The sequence below is a fragment of the Carlito syrichta genome, unplaced genomic scaffold (assembly GCF_000164805.1).
Source record: "Carlito syrichta isolate Samal-C Ts95f unplaced genomic scaffold, Tarsius_syrichta-2.0.1 Scaffold308690, whole genome shotgun sequence".
Lineage (NCBI taxonomy): Eukaryota > Metazoa > Chordata > Mammalia > Primates > Tarsiidae > Carlito > Carlito syrichta.
In genome coordinates this window covers 61,219-75,144 of record NW_007252786.1, presented here as the reverse complement: position 1 = coordinate 75,144, position 13,926 = coordinate 61,219, and the positions used below count along the sequence as shown (strand labels likewise).

General features: G+C 36.6%; 1 protein-coding gene across 1 annotated transcript; it reads right to left on the bottom strand.

The window, feature by feature from the left end:
- Positions 1 to 12,536: 12,536 nt before the first annotated feature.
- On the bottom strand, positions 12,537 to 12,768 carry LOC110596332 (cytochrome c oxidase subunit 6C-like). Its single transcript, XM_021716318.1, has one exon. It carries the CDS (start codon positions 12,766 to 12,768, stop codon positions 12,541 to 12,543), a length of 228 nt encoding a protein of 75 aa, XP_021571993.1. The 3' UTR covers positions 12,537 to 12,540.
- Positions 12,769 to 13,926: the final 1,158 nt, after the last annotated feature.

Sequence of the window (13,926 nt, the reverse complement as noted above, 5' to 3'; positions counted from 1 at the left end):
ACTAACCCTGCATTGTAACCCACATCTTTAAAAGAAAAAAAATTGAAAAAACATTTCTTTTTTGGAAGGACTAAGGACAGTACCTCCAATTTGTCCTGTTTGTTCACCCCATCAGTCAGGTGATATTCACCCAACCTAAGAGTAACTGAGTAAATGGCTCCGAGATTGGAGATGAGGAAGATATCTGAAGGTGCTGTCAAGTATTTTGCATGGGAAGTGCAGGAACTGCATTTTTTGTCTCCTCTATAAGGTTAAGGGGAATGGTAGTCTAATCATGTTCAAAACTATCTGGTATAAGATGAAAGGCTGAGTAGTTACTTAACTTGCAGATGCTTATGAGAGTTCAGAAGAGTCACACCAGAGCATTTTCCTTCATGAAGAAGGCCCCTCTACAGTTCTAAAAGATAAAGATCATTAATGTCCCTCTCTCTCTCATGCCTCCGAGGGTCAAAGGTATACCTTCCTCAATTCTAACATTGCTCAATCTCTACTGCTTCAAATTTGGTATTTCTTATCCTAGTAGCTAAAAGATTACTTTTAAAAATATGTCTTAAATATCTGCATCAGACCTCACTTCTGGAAGGGTCAATTTCAAGTGGGACAGGGCATTTTTATAAAATTTAGATTCCTTGAAAAATTTTCTATTTATGTCCTTTCACATTTGAAAACTGTGTTGCTTTTATTGTTGAGTTATAATATCTCTTTATATACTCTGGATTTTAACTCCTACCAGATATATGACTTCAATTATTTTCTACCATTGTGTGGATTGTCTTGAAATTATATTTATATTGTCCTCTGATGTATGAAAATTTTAATTTTGATATGGCTTAACTTACTTATTTTTTGCTGTATTTTTGTACTTTTGCAATCATATCGAATAAATTATTGCCAATGTTGTGAAGATCACTCCCTATCATTCATTCAAAAAGTTTTATAGTTTTAGCCCTTACATTTAAGACTTTGATCCATTTGAGTTAATTTTTGTATATAGTGGAAGGTAATGGTACAACTTTATTCTTTCACATGGGGATATATAATTTCCCCAGAATCATTTCCCTAATCCCCCTTATATCCAAGTTGCAACCCAATAGGTATACTGCCAGGTGGTATACCAGAGAGTGAAAGGTGAACCATGCCTAGGAATGGTCCGCAATTTTCAAAATAGCGCTGTATAACCTCCCACTCTTTTTGTCCTGATCATTACTTAAGGGAAGAGTTAAGAGATGATTCCTTGCTAGAGACAGTTGCATTCAGTGCCAACTCAACTTACTAAAGCATGTGAGCCAGGAGGAGTTAAGAGCAATAAAGGCAGAAATCAAATTTTTGGAGGGCTGTTCCAATACTCAACAATACTAGAGGCCTATGGATGATAGGGAATGTGGAGAGTTCGTTGAATACTTTGACTGTCAGACCACTGTTGAGTGACTTTAAAGATAAAATGTGCACCACTGTTCCCTCATATAGTCCTAAATAACTAGGCTTGGTAAGAAGATCTCTGGATTTTGTCTGAGTTTATCTGCCAGCCCCAATGGTGGAGCTGTGACCATAATCAGAGTCACTGACACTGTGGCTTCTGACAAGCCAACTCAAAAGTCACTGTATTATGAAATTTCTGGACATCAGAGAGTGGAGGCACTTGCATTAAACTCTGACCCACCTTGCTCATGGATCAACCAAAATAACTTCTAATGTTTCTGTCCCACCCAGTCTCTGAATCCTCATTGTTAACATTACTTAGTTCTGCTTTGAGGATGCATTGACCCAGCAGCTACAGACATGCTGCATTTTAGGCTATCCCATAATTGTGATAACTGTCCCCTGCTGTGACAACATCCCTTCCCCATCTAACTTAAAGGAGAATGATCAACAATCAAAGGAGCATTTGACTTGCTTGTTTTAATCCTAACTCTTGCAGTTCCACCCCTATACATTTAACAAAGGTACGGCAGAGGGGAACCTTTCCTCCTTTCTTGTCTATCACTTGGGTGAGAGCATTCATTAGAGGATCCTGGGGAGTCCTCTTATATCCTCTAACCAATAGTCTGGGGGAGCCCTTGTTCTAGTCCAGATAGCCAATGTCTCTATCAGCATCCCATCCTTGTCACCAAAAACTGTCAAGAAGTATGAGAAGCCTGAAGTTTTATACTAGTTGTAAGTTAACAAGTTTCCCTGCCACAGTTCCATGGATGCTGGCAGAAGATAATGAGATGTGTGGTTCAGAGAAAAAGGACGATATTCCTCATGGCATGCAATGAGAATGTATTTCATATTCTTGTCAGTTTAACTTACTCCAAAATCTGTGGGGAGCGAGGTCAAAGGGCAATGGGACATATTGTACATATATAGATTTTACACCATAGTTGAGGAGCTCTGAGCTTTGGAAACCCAATTTATTATAGTAGGCTACAAGCAAACCTGCCTGATTTTTGCCCTGAGGAGATATTATCTTTATTATGCTGGACTGTAAACTAAATTGCTCTCTGCTCAAGAGGAACATGTTATATTTTCCAAGCAAGTCCACCATATATATAACCTCCTTGAAAGGATAGTCTGAAACAAAATTTAACACTGCCTCTGTATTCAAGCTATTCCAAGCCTGACCAATGTAAGTCTCATATGCACTGATTTTATATATATATAACTCTTGTCTTCCTAAAATGTATACAACCAAGCTGTAATTTAATCACCAAGGGCACATGTTCTCAGTACTGTATTTCAGGGCTCGGTGCCTCACATTTGGCTCAGAATAAAACTCTTTGAACATACTTTTGCAGAACTTGCAATTTTCCATTGTCACCTAAGAGAGAGTCTTTCTCTTCTCCCCACCCCTAGCCCTAATCTGGGGCAACCTAATTTGTCCTCAATTTCTATAATTTTGCTATTTTTGAAAATATTATATAGCTGGAATCATAGGGTTACCTTTTGGGATTGATTTTTTTACTCACAACAACTCCCTGGAGATCCATCTAGATTTTTGTATGTATCAATAGTTCATTCTTTTTGTATTGCTGTAGTTGTTCATGAATGTACCACATTTTGTTTAACCATTTACCTACTATTATGGTTAATTTTAGGTGTCAGCTTCACTGGATTGAAGGATGCTTACTTGGCTGGTGACGTATTGTTCCTAGGTGTGTCTATGAAGGAATTTCCAGAGGAGATTGATGGATGTGTGAGTCAGTGAACTGAGAGAGTTAGATAAACAAGCAGAGAGTGTTCCTCTTTCTCTCTCCCTTCTGAAGCTGGATGCTTTTTCTCTTTCTGCCCTTGGACATCAGCCTCTAGTTCTTTGACTTTTAGATTCTGGGACTTGCTCAGGCCGCCTCTGGGGGTCCCTTGGGATTTTGGCTTTGGCCTGTGGTCTGCACCATTGGCTTTCCTAGTTCTGAGACTTTGAGGATAAGCCATGCTATCAGCTTATCAGGTGTTCCAGCTTGCAGATGGCCTGCTATGGATCTTCCATTTTTGTGATTACCTGAGACCATTTCCCTTAATAAATTTCCTTCCATATATCCTATTGGTGCTGTATTTCTGGAGTACCCTGACAATACACCCATTGAAGAACATTTGAATGGTATACTTGCCTTCCTGAATACATTCCTTGGTCATGGTATATAATTATGTTTCTATTACAATAATTTTAAAACAGAACTACTATATAATCCAGCAAACCCACCACTGAATTTATATCTAATGGGAATTAAATCCTTATGTCAAAGAGATATCTGTACTTCCAACTCATTGCAGCATTATTCCCAATAGCCACACCATAGAATCAATCTAAGTGGCTATCAATGAATGGATGAATAAATAAAATGCGGCATACATACACAATGAAGTATCATTCAGTCTTTAAAAATCCTGTACTTTGAGATTATATAAATGAACCTTGAGAATATTATGTTAAGATAAATACCACATGATCTTGCTTATATGTGAATTCTAAAAAAGTTAAACTCATAGAAGCAGAGAGCAGAAATGTGGCTACCAGGGACTAGAGGTGGGATTTGAGATATTAGTCAAAGTTACAAAATTCAGTTAAGCAGTTAAATTCAACAGATCTATTGTACAACATGATGACTGTAGCTAATAACAATATATTGTTTACTTGAAAATCACTGAAACAAGATTTTGTGTTCTCACCACAAAAAAATGATAAATAAGCATGCTAATACATATGTTAATTAGCTTGATTTAGCCATTCCACAATGTCTCCATATTTCAAAGCATAATATTGTACAGAACAAATACATAAAATTTTTATTTGACAATTTAAAAAAATTTTTTAGAAATCCTCCCAACAAAGAAAAGCCCAGGATAAGATGGCCTTACTTGTGAATTCCACCAAAATTTATTGAATAAGTAAAGCTAATCCTTCTCAAGCATTTCCAAAAATTTGAAGAGATGAGAATACTTCCATATTCATTTAATGAGGTCAGCATCACTCAGATATCAAAGCCAGACAAAAATACCAAAGTTATAGGCTAAAATCAAGGGTTGCTCATTTATTATAAAGAAATAGCTCCTGTTAGAATAATAGAAACTAACCTTTTACTTATTTTGCAATGATTAATCAGACTGAATGTAAAGGCTGCTTGGATTTACGAGTGCACATTTTTCCTCCTTCCCTTGCACTGCCCTCAGAATGTAATTCCTCCCTCCCTTCTCCAGTTTGGACTTTCTCAACTTGTTTATCGATCATTTATAGACATCATTAAAGCTTGAAGAAAACCCAGCACCAGACCTCTGTTATCCATGAAATGTGGAGGAACTGCACGTGCGTTGAAGAAGCAGCTGCAGTTCTAGATCAGAACTCCCAGACAGTTCCAAAGCTCTCAAATCTCTTATGAATGTCAGTGAGCTCTTTGAGAGTAACCCCTTTCCCCCAGGTAATTTAAGTTTATGTTTTACTTTCATCTTTACCTAAGATAGATGAAAGATTGTATGTTTAGGCTATAAATACTTAGGGGAAAGTGTGCTTCTTTGAGCAAACCCTAGTGGCATTACTGACCTGCTCCTTATTGCCTTGATTAAACTCCATTTCCTCCCACTCTTCGGCCTCTCATTTCTGCTGTAATAGAAAGCAGGTGGTCTACCAAAACACCACAAGAAAAAATATATACAGTATTCCAGGATCTCTGATGAATACAGAGGAAATGGTCTCAAAAAACACTGGCAAACCAAATCCAAATGAAAGCATTATACACAATTATCAAGTGGGGTTTGTTCCCAGGGTGCAAAAGCGTCTCAAAATATAAAAATCAATTAATGTGATACACCATGCAGAATAAAGATTACATGCTCATTTCAGTAAATGTTAGAAAAGAATCTCACAAAATTGCACATGCTTTCATAATAAAAAGTCTCAACAAATCAGGAAAAGATAGAAGTTACTAGAGAATAATAAAGCCCATATATGAAAAGCCCACAGCTAACATAATGCCAAATGGTGAAAAACTAAAAAAATTTTCCTCAAAGATCAGAAACAAAGCAAAGGTGACCATTCTCATTACTTCTACACAACAGAGTAATGAACATCGCATCAGAGACAGACAAGAACAGAAATAAAAGGCATCCAAACAGGAAAGGAAGGAGTAAAATTATTCCTGTGTGAAGATGACATGATCTCATATGTAGAACACTCTAAATACACCATAAAAATACCACTCGAACTAATACGTAAAAGCAAAGTTGTAAGGGCATAAAATCAACATACAAACATCAATTGTGCTTCTAGAAAATAACAATAAGTTATCTGAAAATGAAATTCAGAAAACAAAACCATTTATAAAACACCAGGAAGCCGGGCTCGGTGGCTCAGCCTGTAATCCCGCGCCTTGGGAGGCTGAGGTGAGTGGATTGCCTGAGCCCGCAGGTTCGAGACCCACCTAGGCAACTTTGCAAGACCTCATCTCTACAATAAATCAAAAAATTAGCCAGGCGTGGTAGCGCTCGCCTGTAGTTCCAGCTACTTGGAAGGCTGAGGCGGAAGGATCGCTGGAGCAGGTCGAGGCTGTGGTGGCTGGGAGCGGCCACTGCACTCCAGTCTGGGCGACAGACAGAGTGAGACTCCAACTCAAAAAAAAAAAAAAAAGACACCAGGAAAAATACCTAGGAACGAACTTATCTGAGAAGGTAAAACACTTGTCCACTGAAAACTATAAAACACTGATAAAAAGTTAAACAAGATGCGGACAAAACGAAAGACACTATGGATTGAAAAAACATAATGTTGTTAAAATGTTCTTACTACCCAAAGCAATTTAGATTCAACACAATCTCTATTAAAAGTTCAACAACATGTTTTACAGAAATAGAAAAAAATAATTATAAAATTCATATGGAACCACAAAGACCCTAATTTGTTGAAAAGACTTTCCTTTCCTCCATTGAGTTGTTTTGACACCGCTGTTGAAGACCTATGACCCATACATGTGAAAGTTTATTCTTGGGGGTCTTTAATCTATTCCACTGGTATACACATTTGTCTTTATGCCAGTACCACACTGTTTTGATTACTGTATCTTTGTAATAAGTTTTGAAATCAACATACATTTTTTCTTGTGATAAGTTTTGAAATCAACATACATTTTGTTCTTTTTCAGGAATTTCTTAAATTTCATGTTTAGGATAGATTCTATTTCTGTAAATTTTTTTATAAGGATTGCATTGAATCTGTAGATTGCTTAGGGTAGTATTATCATCTAAATTATATATCTTTGAATCTGTCAATGCAGAATGTCTTTCTATTTATTTATGCCTTTAATTTCTTTCAATAATGTTTTGCTGTATTCAATGTACAAATTTTGCACCTCCTTGGATAAATTTAATCCCAAGTGTATCTCTCTCTTTGAATATATTATAAATTGAATTGTTTTCTTATTTTCCTTTTAAGATTGTTCATTATTACTATTGTATAGAAATGCAGTTGATTTCGTATGTAGATTTGTATCCTGCAACTTTGCTGATTCATTTACTGGCTCAGCAGAGGTTTTGTTGACTCCTTAGTGTTTACAATATATGGGATCATGTCTTCTGCAAACAGAAAAAAGTTTCCATATTCTTTTCTAACTTATTTTTATTGCCTGATAGCTCCTTAGTAGAACTTGCAGTACTATGTTGAAGTGATGAAAGCAGCCATGTTCTTCTTATGCTTGATCTTAGGAAAATAACTTTAATTCCTTTACCATTTAAAAGGGAATTTTCAGCCGGGCTCCATGGCTCAGCCTGTAATCCCACGCTTTGGGAGGCCGAGATGAGTGGATTGCCTGAGCCCGCGGGTTCGAGACCCGCCTGGGCAACTTGGTGAGACCTCATCTCTACAATAAATCAAAAAAAAATTAGCTGGGCGTGGTAGCACGCGCCTGTAATTCCAGCTACTTGAAAGGCTGAGGCGGAAGGATCGCCAGAGCCCGGAGGGTCGAGGCTGCGGTGGCCGGCAGCAGCCACTGCACTCCAGTCTGGGTGACAGAGTGAGACTCCAACTCAAAAAATAATAAATAAATAAAAAATAAAATGAGATTTTCCATTTTGGCCTTCATCATGTTGAAAAAAATTTCTTCTAGTTCTAGTTGTTAACTTTTTTTTTTTATCAAGAAAGAGTGTTGAATTTTTTTTACAATGCTTTTTTGCAACAACTGAGTTGATCATGTGGCCTTTTCCCCTCATTCTGTTAATGTAGTATGCTACATTAATTTATTTTTATGTTAGTCCAAGAATAAATTTCATTTAATAATGGTGCATAATCCTGTTAATATGCTGCTGAATTGTCTTTGCTCATATTTGGTTGGGAATTCTTGCATCAATTTTCACAGGGGTATTAATTCATAGTTTCCTTGTAGTATCTTTTTCTAGTCAGTATCATATGATGACTGCAGAAGTTTCTGCTCCACATAAAAATTTTGGAGAAGTTTCAAAATAATTGGTTTTAATTTTTTTATGTTTGGTGGGAATCACTAGTGAAGCCATCTTATACAAGAGCTTTTTTTGCCGGGCTCGGTGGCTCAGCCTGTAATCCCGCGCTTTGGGAGGCTGAAGTGAGTGGATTGCCTGAGCCCGTAGGTTCGAGAGGTTTTTTTGTTTTTGTTTTTGTTTTTTTGAGTTGGAGTCTCACTCTGTCACCCAGACTGGAGTGCAGTGGCTGCTCCTGGCCACCGCAGCCTCGACCTGCTGGGCTCCGGCAATCCTTCCGCCTCAGCCTTCCGAGTAGCCGGAATTACAGGCGCGTGCTACCACGCCCGGCTGATTTTTGATTTATTGTAGAGAGGAGATCTTGCTAAGTTGCCCAGGCAGGTCTCGAACCCATGGACTCAGGTAATCCACTCACCTCAGCCTCCCAAAGCGCGGGATTACAGGATGAGCCACCCAGCCCGGCTTACTTTGTCATTTTTAAGACATGTTTTGTGGTCTATCCTGGAGAATGCCCCATGTGCACTGGAAAATAACGTGCATTCTGCTATTGACTGTAGTAGTTTGTATATATTTGTTAGGCTGAATTTACTACAGTGTTATTCAAGATTTCCATTTCCTTAATCATCTTCTATCTGGTTGATCTATTCAGTATTAAAAGTGGAATACTGAAATCTCTGACTATTATTATAGAGTTGTCTGTTTCCATCCTTCAGTTAAGTCAGTTTTTACTTCATATGTAGAAATTGTAATGCTTGGTGCAAAAATATTTATAATAGTTATATCTTCTTGATTAACTAATATTAGATTAGCTAGATTATCATATATACTATCTTTGTCTCTTGTAACAGTTTTAGATTAAAGTCTATTTTGCCTGATATTAGTATCAAGCACAAGTCTCATTTTTAGTTACAATTTGCACTCAGGATCTTTTTTTCCCCTTTACACACTTTTTGTTTTTTTTTGACTTATTGTAAAGATGAGGTCTCACCAAGTTATCCAGGCTGGTCTTGAATCCCTGGGCTCAGGCAATCCTTTTGCCTACTCCTCCCAAAGTGCTAGGATTACAAGCTCATGCAACCATGTCCAACTCACCTTACACTTTCTACCTATGTGTGTCCTTGGAGCTACAGTGACTCACTTGGCATATAAGTAGGTTCTGATTTTTAATTCATTCTGCTAATCTCTTTCTGTCAAAGAGCTTACACCATTTGTATTTAAAGAAAATACTGGTATGATTGCCATTTTGTTTTCTGTAAGTCTTATAGCTTTTTGTCCCTAATTTCTCCCCTTAATGCTTTCCACTGTATGTAGTTAATTTTTCTGTAATGACACATTTTGACTCCTCATTTCCTGTTGAGAATATTCTATAAATATTGCCTTTGTGGTTACCATGGGAATTAAATAAAGTATTCTAAAATTATAACAATCTATTTTAAATGGATAAGTCAAGTGTAAATGACACTCTACTCACCACAGGACAGGAGCCCTGTAAAGGAACTGACAAGTTGTGAGACCAGCCTTCCCAAGGGACTTTTTATTGGCTCTTTATAGATTTCAATCTCAATTCCTCAAAGCAGTCTGCAAATATATGAAAATATAATTTCAGTCAAAGCCTTAGTAAAATAACCAGTGTCTCCAATTGTGCCTTGTTACAAAAGAAAATAGATTCTTATTGAACTTATGCAAATAACTATATTGCCATAAAGTAATACAAATACTAGAGAAAGAAATATGCTTCAGATTTCACACACAAGAGCACACTTTACTCAATTATCAAAAGCTCTAAATAGCTAAAGAAATTTAAAACTTTTCTTGACTCTGGAAAATAAAAGGAATCAGCAATATTTCCAAAAAAAATCATTCAAAATAATTTCAGCTGTTTATTAGTGCACTTCGTGCAGTTAACTCCTGTTCTTCTCCATATTAGACCAGCAATCCTCATGAACACATCAGCCCTTTAATCAGAATCCTGAAAGTTTTCTCTCTAGTCCAATGTCACAATACCCAAAGTTGTCAGAAACCTTCATTCAAAAGTCCTTTTCATGGACTCCCCTAAAGAAACAAATTTGGACTATATCCAATAATTAAAAATTTTAGAAGAATCAAAGTAAAACAATAATTGTGGATGACAAATGTCTTAGGACAGCCATGGTTAAAGACACAACTGACAAGAAAATTTGGTTATTTCTGTAGCATTTAACTATTTAACATACTAATAATTGTTACTAATAATGTATATACTAAAACATATCAGAATTTTAGGAATCTCATACAATTTTGAAACACATATTAATAACATGTAAATATGACCCCCCCAAAAAAGTTAAATATCATTTCATATTTGACAATACTTCCTGTATGATTTTAACATACCAAATAAGCCTTTTGCACTTCAGGGAACTTAATATTAAAAAACTGGTTTGAGTTCAAAAAGACTGAATTTAGAATTTGAAATTTCGCTTTTGAAAGGTTTGTCAAATATCAAAGGTTTAGAACACTCAATATCACAAAATAGAATCACAGGTCAGTATAAAATAGTCAGTCAATTGGCCAAAATTATAACTCAAAGATTTCAACAATGCAAAACCTTTATTCTTTGATAGAGAGGATACTAAGATTCCCAAGCAACAAAACTAATGAAGATAGCATGAGGCTAACTCAATCTGTCCTTCTCTCTCCTCTGTGTTTTCCCTGTAGTTTGTTCAAAAAAGTAAATCAAAGTTCTCTATTATCACTTATTAATATTACACAAAAATTTTGTTCAAAAGAGAAAACCAAATATTACCTTTGTATACTGTATTCTTAATGTTAACGCTAATTTTAACAAATCTTATAAACAAATCTAATTTATTTATTTTTTTTATTTTTTTGAGTTGGAGTCTCACTCTGTCACCCAGACTGGAGTGCAGTGGCCACTCCCGGCCACCGCAGCCTCGACCTGCTGGGCTCCAGCGATCCATCCGCCTCAGCCTTCCAAATAACTGGAACTACAGGCGCGTGCTACCATGCCTGGCTAATTTTTTATTTATTGTAGAAATGAGGTCTCGCCAAGAAATGAGGTCTCGAACCCACGGGCTCAGGCAATCCACTCATCTCAGCCTCCCAAAGGCGCGGGATTACAGGCTGAGCCACCGAGCCCGGCTAACAAATCTAATTTTATCAGTGTGACAATAAGGTAAGATTTCTATAAACCTTTTATGTGTTCTATTAGAGAACAAATCAATGTTCCAAGAACACCCTGTTATTCTGACACAGGGGCCTGGTTGCTGGCCTTGCATCAGTGTGCTTCTGATATTAATGTTTAATTTATAAACAAACTCTGAACTAATTTTATTTCTCTAAATAGACCTTTATAATTTCACATGTCCTCCTTTTCCATGTTAGTCCCTGGGTCTAGAGGGATTCAATAACTTTCATTTCTGGCCCTGTGTCTTACAAAGACATTTCATTTTATCTGTCACCTTTTCTTGGGTCGATCTGAAGATGAGGCCTTGACTGGTATGACTTAACTTTCAGATGCTGGAACCAAAGCCCTGCGCTTAACAGCACAAGGATTAGTTAGCAGAACATTTGATCAAAAAAGAATCACAGGACATTGTAAAAGAAGAGTTATTCACGTAAACAAAGTGATCATCCAAAACTTTAAAAGCAATACAGAAAGTTACATGGGTGTAAAAACCCTGAATTATTTTTATTTATTTATTTATTCATTCATTTATTTATATTTTAAAGATGTGGAGTACAATTCAGGGTTAGGTATACAAATGTGGATTATGCAGGTACCCTTGTTGATGAGGTGTGCCCCTCCCTCCCCTGGCAGTTTCCCACTACTGCTAATCCCTTTCTTATAGTATTATGAAAATTGTTCAAGGTCCGCTTATGAGTGAGAACATATGGTACTCTGTTCTTTGTTTCTGAGTGTGATCAACTCTAAATGAGTATGACCGACTCTAAATCCATCCAAGTGACTGCAAAGTCCATATGTTTGTCCTTCTTTATAGCTGCATATTATCCCATTGTGTATATGTACCACATTTTTTATCCATTTCGGCTTCGATGGGCAACATGGTTGGTTCCATGTTTTTGCTATTGTGAATAGAGCTGCAACAAACATACGTGTGCAGGTATCTTTTTTGTAGAATGATTTGAGTTCCTCCAGGTATATTCCCAATAGGGAAATTGCTGGGTCATATGGAAGGTCAATTTCTAGTTCTTTCAGAAATCGCCACACTGTTTCCCAAAGAGATTGCACTAGTTTGCATTCCCACCAGCAGTGTAGAAGCGTTTCTTTTTCTTCGCATTCTCGCCAGCGTCTGTTGTTGTTTGTTTTATAAATGATGACCATTCTTACTGGGGTTAGGTGGTATCTCAGTGTGGTTTTGATTTGCATTTCTCTGATGATGAGTGAGACTGAACACTTTTTCATATATCTATTGGCTGCCCATATATCTTCTTTTGAGAAGTAACTACTCATGTCTTTTGCCCATTTTTTTTTAATTTGTTAATTGTTTATTTCTCAAGAGAAAGTACTACTTAGCCCACATAGCATGTTTCATAGTTCAGGAACACAGTTCAGTGACAAACTTCCATGTAATTCAAACCAAAGATATTCTTTATATTCCCAAATCACTTTGCATTCTGAAAGATACCAGTCTTCCTCATCTCCTCAAAATCTTTCATGGAATCATAATTTCTGTAGAAATCTGCATATGCCTTCTTTCTTGGTTCAGCCACAGTAAACTTATAGAAAGCCGCAACACCCAGGGATACAACGAATGCTCCAACAATATGAAACTGCAGGCGTTTGGCCAGAAGGCCACACATCTGAGGTTTCGTCAAAGCACCAGAACTCATGGTATCGTCTTTGACAGGTATGTCAATCTCAACACCGACATCCTTCCTGAATCATGGAGGAATCTTTGCCCACTTTTCAATAGGGCTATTTGTTTTTTCTTTTCGGCCTGTTTGAGTTCCCTGTAGGTCCTACATGTTAGGCCTTTGTCAGATATACTGTTGGCAAATATTTTTTCCCATTCTGTGGGCTGTCTCCCTGCTCTCTTGATGGTTTCTTTTACTTGCAGAAGATCTCAGTTTTCCTAAGAGGTCTAAAAGCTGATGATGGTGACATAGGAATTATCTTGATAAAACAAAATCTGATCTTTAGGCAATATATCAAGAAGCAAAGAAAGGCCTTCTGCAGTGCAACTGATTCACCTTATGAGAAGTCCATTTAGATAACCTAAAAGTCAAATCTGATGAAATGGGTGCTTGAATTAATCAGACACAGAAAGAGTGTGCCCAAGTCCATGAGTGAAACAAGAAACTGGAAGACTAATATTTTGAACAAGGGCATAATACATGAGTTTCCAGTTACATGGAACAATGAAGACATGACAAGAAAATCCAAGCTCACAGAATCAAGTTATACTGGACTTTCAAAATAAAGATTTCAGCTCAAGCCAAAAAAGCAGTTAGAACCAGAGAAAAAGATTATAGGATCTGATGAAAAGGTTGAACGAGAAACTTACCATCTCGGGACCTTTTGGGGGAGAAAAAGCTAACAGCCACAAGACACAACAAAGCTACATTTCTGAGATAGGAATCTGAGAATATTTTTTTAAAAAGAAGCAGATTATAGAATAAAAATCAAAATCTTGAGTACAAGAGTCTCTCACAAAATCATTCTTTTTTCCTTATAACCTTCCTAGAATACATCTTCATATCCATAAATTTTTCACATCTTCACTACTTACTGGTTCCTTTCTTTCTTGTTTCATAAATAATCTTTCTAAGTTCATAATTTGAATCAACATTTAAATAACTTCTGAATTAGACATAATTATTCTTTTTTTCAATAAGGACACATCTCCTTTGGTACATTTTGTATATCAAATTATATACTAACTAATAACTCAAAATTTTAGTGAAACACCTAGGAAAAAGTAATCCTGAGCTGTCTATCAGAGAGATTAATATTCCATAGGTGGGAACATTCCACAATTTTAAAAAATC